Source organism: Pongo abelii, chromosome X (genome assembly GCF_028885655.2).
Source record: "Pongo abelii isolate AG06213 chromosome X, NHGRI_mPonAbe1-v2.0_pri, whole genome shotgun sequence".
NCBI lineage: Eukaryota > Metazoa > Chordata > Mammalia > Primates > Hominidae > Pongo > Pongo abelii.
The window spans coordinates 148,431,214-148,437,213 of NC_072008.2; the positions used below are offsets into that span (position 1 = coordinate 148,431,214).

The 6,000-nt window shown below is 48.3% G+C and overlaps 1 protein-coding gene across 2 annotated transcripts; it reads right to left on the reverse strand.

Annotated features, from left to right (window-relative positions):
* Positions 1–2,540: 2,540 nt before the first annotated feature.
* On the reverse strand, positions 2,541–5,519 carry LOC100455887 (melanoma-associated antigen C2). 2 transcript variants are annotated; one of them, XM_003779745.4, is made up of 3 exons: positions 5,332–5,519; positions 4,584–4,677; positions 2,541–4,275 (listed from the first exon to the last, which is right to left on the reverse strand). In XM_003779745.4, the coding sequence occupies exon 3, from the start codon at positions 4,207–4,209 to the stop codon at positions 3,073–3,075; it is 1,137 nt and encodes a 378-aa protein (XP_003779793.1). In that variant the 5' UTR covers positions 4,210–4,275; positions 4,584–4,677; positions 5,332–5,519; the 3' UTR covers positions 2,541–3,072. The 2 variants fall into 2 exon arrangements, with proteins under 2 accessions (XP_003779793.1, XP_054400222.1); XM_054544247.1 differs by having other exon boundaries at positions 2,544–4,275; positions 5,414–5,511.
* Positions 5,520–6,000: the final 481 nt, after the last annotated feature.

The following is a 6,000-nucleotide window of genomic DNA, read 5'->3' on the forward strand; positions in this document are numbered from 1 at the left end:
TAAGTCTTTTAATTTCTTGGAATTGTTTATGAGAAAGCCAGCATTGCCTTGAAATCTTCCCGTTTTTATTGCACCTACTAGGTGATTGGCGGTTTCAAAGAAAGCATTACAACAATAGGTTTTAAAACAATTCTGTAAGTCTTGGCAAGGAGGGTCAACTTTATTCTCTCAGCACTTTACTGCACCGTCCTTTTTATAACAAATATAATTTCTTTAGGCTGAGAATCTTCTCATGCCTTTCGGTGTATATCCTACCCTGAGAGCCTCTGCTACCCTTCATATAACCGAACATTCTTGAACAACTGCACATGTGCCTGTGGCGCACTGCAAACCAGGATTTTCCTGTGTGGCAGGTATGCAAAGGACAATGGAAAGATGGTCAACCCTTGTTTTCTTTGCTCATCAGAGCTAGCCAAGGAACCCTTGTCACCTCCTAGGCAGTATTCAGCTTTTTGTTATTTTTCTATTTTTCAGAAATTCAACTCCTTGTCATTTATTTACAAAGTGATTCCCATAGTCTCATCTCATAAACCAAGTTTATGCAGGAAGCTTTGGTTTCTGACCACTTAGTATAGCTCATTCATCTGTGTATCTCTTCAGTGGCCTGTTTCAAACAATGTTACTACAAATATCATATATTAAAATCCTAATACAAATATCAAATATTAGGATGATCTCAAAAACTCTCTTACCCTAGGATTACATGCCTAGAATCAGTATATTATGTGGCAAATCAGATTCTACTCACCACCCTATGTGGGACTATTTTGAGAGTGTGTTGAAGATGCCCAGGATAGATATGGAATTGTCACTATCCAAACTGAAAATTTACATCAAATTGCTTTTATCACACAGGAGCCGGCGGGGAGGGATGGATCAATCAGTCAGGGAACTTCTGCACGGATGAGGAGGCGTCTATGTCAGGGGAAGGACTGCGATTCTGGGCTGCTACAGTGGAAGCGGGGCACAGCCTTCACAGAGAGATTGCAGGGACGAGCTGGTCAGCAGGACAGGTTCCAGAGTTGCTCAAGACAGCACACAGGAGAGATCAAAAGGAGGGTGCTGTAAAGTGGGAAAGTGCTGAGTCTGGACAGAACTGCTGGCACCTGGACAGAGTCAGCTCTCAAGAAACCTAGGGCTCAGAATAGGAGCAGGTAAACTAAGCCCACAGTGATCCCCAGATTGTATTTATTCTCATTGTCACCATTCTTCTCCCAGCCTACCTGAATACCTTGGACACATGGTTCATCTTTATGTCATCTGAGAGATGACAGCAAGTGTGCAGAGAAGTAGCTTAAAACGCAAAGGCCTTCCTCAGGCTGGGAAGAGAGGGACAGTATGAGTCAAGATGAATTCAGAGCAAGGCTCAAGTGCCAGCACTGTCATCACTTTCTAGCCATGTGATCTTACTGAATTTATCAAGGACTATGAGCCTCAGGTTCTTCATCTGTAAAAGGAGTTTTATAAGCCCTGCCTTGTAGAATTGCTGGATGTTTATAATGTGAGTAAAACACCTGGCACAGTGCCAAGCATATACTGGAATTTTAACAAATGGCAGTTGTTATCAATATGATTATAATCTCAAGGGTACCACTGTCTTTTACGAAAAATTTCACTCTTGTTTCATGATCCAAAACATCTCAGAGCGTATTTAGCTGAATGCGTCGTGGAGTACCAACTCAACCAAAAATCTGCCTTCATAAATAAAACTCAGTACATTTTCTTTCTAAAATGATATATTGTATAACTTGGGTAAGTAGAGAATTACCCAAGTGGAATGCAACTCAATGATCCCGGAATTTGAGTCAAGGACCAACTCCTTTTCACCTTCCCCAGTGCTCATCGATCCAAAGCACTACTTTTATGTATCCTCCACTAAAAATCTAGCCCTTGCTTGGAGTTGCCCACATTAGATTCAAAATAACCTATTTCACTGGCCTTTCCATGGAGTAGGCTCTGGCTCTCCCACGCCAGGTAAGTGAGTGCCAGCCTAGAGGCTTCTGGGCACCACTTCAAGGAATTATCACCACATTTCTCAGGAAACTCTTGCAGATGATGGGTATCAATCACCTAGTCCTTGCACTGTGTTCAAGCTCACCAGTTACAGAGCCACAGGACACCTTCCATGACTTCCCCATGTGAAGATTCCTCTCTGCTTCATCCTCCACCCAGAAGCAACTGCTCAGAGCAATTTTCCATTCCAGGCTCTTCCCTCACCCTCTGAGAGTCTGGTCCCTGCCACCACCCAGCTTCATAACTACCAGCTCCCAGAGAAGCAACTGCAGTTTTCCAAAGCCCCAAGCTGCCTTATCTCAAGACCTTTATACTTGAAGGCTTGCATCTGGAGTCTCACCTCCCCAGCCCCTTTTTAACTTGTTCTTTAGATTGTAGAGAATATCTTACCACCTTCTTAATACGGCGTCTGCTCCTAGACTCTACTGTTTTATGGGTAGAGATAAGTCATGCTTTTATTAGTATCCCCAATACTAACAGTGACTTCCACAAGCAAATACTAAAAGAATGTTCAGCAAATAAAGGAGTCAGTGGGGCTTTCTTTTATTAAGATTTAATTTCTGCTACTTTCTTCAACAAGCTAAGCAAAGCCAAGCATATATCTTTAATTTTCAAGAACAAAAGAATAAGCAGGACAAGGAAATGAAACTACTGACCACCCTTCAATTTTGTTCCACTATTTAACTGCTGAGTTACTGCACATTGTAAAAAAAAAAAAAAATGCCTATTACAATACCACACTACCCTGTTACATATCACAAAATAAGGAAGAAGGTATTTCCAGTTTTTTAACAAAAAAAATATCAAACTGTTACTCTTAAACCAGATAAACAGCAATACATGTGCGACTAATATTCATAAGTTAACACTCTGAAGCTAACTACCTGCTATTCAAAGGAAAAGCATTTAGAAAGTACTGAAAAACAGGTAAATCTCTACATCACCCGTATGGAACAGAAATGCAAAGAACACTACGTTCCTTGAGCCCCACCTGGCCCTCCACTACCTAGAACCTAAACTGCCCTGTTCAAACACAAAGGGAAGAAACTATCCTAGACTTCACTCAGAAAAGGAGACGTTGCTGGACATGACACTGAGGCTTTCACTGGCCATGACAGTGGCATCATCTGCGGTATCAATTATGGCCTGGACTCTCTCTTCCACATCTTTCAAAGCATCCTTGTACCAGGATGGAAAGGAACTAGGGACAGTGTTGTTCAGCTTGGCTAAAAACTCTAGTACTTTCCTCTTGATGCTTTCTGAATGGGCTCTTGGACCCCACAGGAATTCATAATATGGAGGAGAACTGTGGGGTACCTCCCGATACTCCAGGTAATGTCCCTGCACCCAAACTTTAGTGAGGAGCTCCCTAGGCTCCCCATAGACGAAGTGCTCCCTCCCAGCATATACCCCTACTGCATTCAGCACTTCCCAGATGACCTCCTCAGAGGCACAGTTGCCCTTTATGAAGATCACACTCAGAATAATAATCAGGAGGCTGTTCTCGGGCCTGCCCTCATCATCACTACCCTCATCGGTGAGGCCTACTGTGTTTGCAAACACACAGAAGTGGTCAGGGCCCACTTCTATCAGGGCAAGGCCAAAAAGAAGCTCCATGAACTCACGGGCTCTCTTGAGTATCACAGGAAAGTAATCTTTGTACTTGATGACAATCATCAGCATCTCTGCCTCTGTTACAGGCTCCTCTGCTTCGTATCTGAGGAGCAGGAATTCCACTAACTCTGCCACCTTTTCATCTAGTGCATATGTGAAAGAGGACTCACTGTCTGGCAGGCCCTGACAGGTGCTTGTATCCTCCCCTTTCTGGCTGCTGGACTCTTCACTGAACGAGCTCCATGAAAAAGAAGAGCAGCCGGAGCTCAGAGGACTCTGGGAAGGACCCTGTGGAGGACCCTGTGGAGGACTCTGTGGAGGACTACTGGGAATGCTCTCGGCAAGACTTGGTATCAAACCAGAGGGCACCTCCTCCTCCTCAGGACCACCAAGAATCAGAGAAGAGGACGGGGAGAAAGAAGAGGGAGAAAATACTAAGTAGAAAGTGGAAGAGGAAATGGAGGAGGTTTCCTCCTCTTCCTCATCTGTGGGATCCTGTGCATCTAACCAGTCTTCTAACTCAACTGAGGTCGGGGAGTTGTTGTCAGCGTTGCGGAATGGAACGCCTGGAACGGGAGGCATAACGACTTCTTCAGGAGCAGCAGGTAAATGTATCAACAGGGATATGGATGATGAGATCCAACAGGCCTGTGGAAGAGAGTGACAGTGTGAGTGGCCTCAGCTGAGAAACTCATCCATGATGGCTCTGACAAAGGCCACCTTACAGCTCTTCTTCTCTTAATGTGGTGCTCTAGGGCCTCATAGGTCTCCTGTCTTCCTAGGGAGTTTGTCTGCTGGGAACCTGTAGGAGGATGTGGGAACACAACTCAGGGCACAGCTGGCAGGCAGAGCCTGAGACCCCAGGAGTGACAGTAGGTGGGTAGAGCCGGGTGCTGTGGGGTCTCCTCTGTTTGTGGGGGTAGGGCCCTTGGTACACAGCCAGGGTGTGCGCTCACCTTGACTCCTGGCACTGCCTGGGCCTCCTCTGCTGTGCTGACTTTAGGATGTGTGCCTCACACCCAGTTCGTCACCACCTGGTTCCTGGAGCACCTGCAAGAGGAAGTGAGGGAGTCCCTCAGGCTAAAGACTGCAAGTAGAGTCTTGGGCCTGCCAGGGCTGACAGCTGGGGCTGGCCAGAATCCCAGAGCCTCATAGTTCTGGACTGCATGGCCCCCTCAGAATTTAATTAGCAACTTCACGGCTTCTCAGAGAGGGCCGAGCCCCCACCACTCTGCTGGCCTAAGGCAAAACCTCAGAGCAACCTCCACATCCCTGAGAGCAGCGGGAGTTAGGGCGATGGCAGCCACCTCCCAGCACTCTACCATGGGGGCAGTCGGGGTAGCCTCACGTCCGTTCTGATGCACATGTGACTCCTCAGTCTTCAGTCTTATCCCCAGCAGGGCCTGGGAATCTTCCCTCTGCCAACCAGAGGCAGCTCCCCGTGCTGACTTGCCATGGGACCCTCAGACCAAGGCCTCCACCTCCCCTACGCCCCTCACCCAGAAATGAGATGGCTGCCACCCCACCTGAGCTGTCTGGGGAGCTCTACGAGGGCTGATTCTTGAGGAGCAGGGTGGGAATCTCTGGGAATCTGTCCTCTGAGGTGGGGGTTCCCCCAGCCCTCCTCAATGTCTTCCTATTTATTCCCTAGAGGGCCGGCACCTCCGCCCTTCTTCTGGGGCCATTTCCCTGTCTGGGGCCTACCAGTCACACGGCAGCGCAGTGCAGGCCGGGGTTTCTTCTTTCTATGGTGGGAGGTCCCTCAGTTCTTCCTCAGGGCCCTCACCTTGAGGACTGGCCAGGTCTAAGACTCTTCCCCTCGCTGACTTGATTCGAGCCTCCTCACAGATGCCTCTGACCCGCTAGATTCCCAAGATGGCCGTCGGGGAAGCACATCCGGGAACCCTGCCGTGGTTGTCAGGGCTGACGGCAGCGTCAACGTGGGGCGGGGCCTCCTCTCTGAGGAGGAATCACCCCCCACCTCTCCGCTTTTTTTCCGTCCCTTCCTTCCCACCTCCCAGCTGCCCTCCAACCCTTCCTGCTCACTCCCTAAGCCTTGCGGACCTCTTCACTCCCACCTCCCCAGTCCTTGACACCCCACCCTCCTTTTTCCAGGGGTGTCAGCAGGGAGTGGCTTGGTGCAGTCTGCGCCTCCCCTCCGTGTTGGGAGGTCACCGTTCTTCCACATCTCTCTTGTTTTTTGGCCAGTTCTGGGACTTCTCTCCCTGCTTAACTGAAGCTGCCCTCCTCAGAGACAACCTCCCCTTCTGCTGACTCCCAAAATGGAAGTCAGAAAATTGTACATCTGGAGACCCTGATGGGGTCTTCCAGAGCTGGCAGCAGGCACAGGGACAGGGGAGGGGCACTACCAGT

Bases quoted from the DNA above. Each gene is read 5' to 3' on its own strand.
- LOC100455887 (XM_003779745.4), bottom strand. From the start codon at position 4,209: ATGCCTCCCGTTCCAGGCGTTCCATTCCGCAACGCTGACAACAACTCC.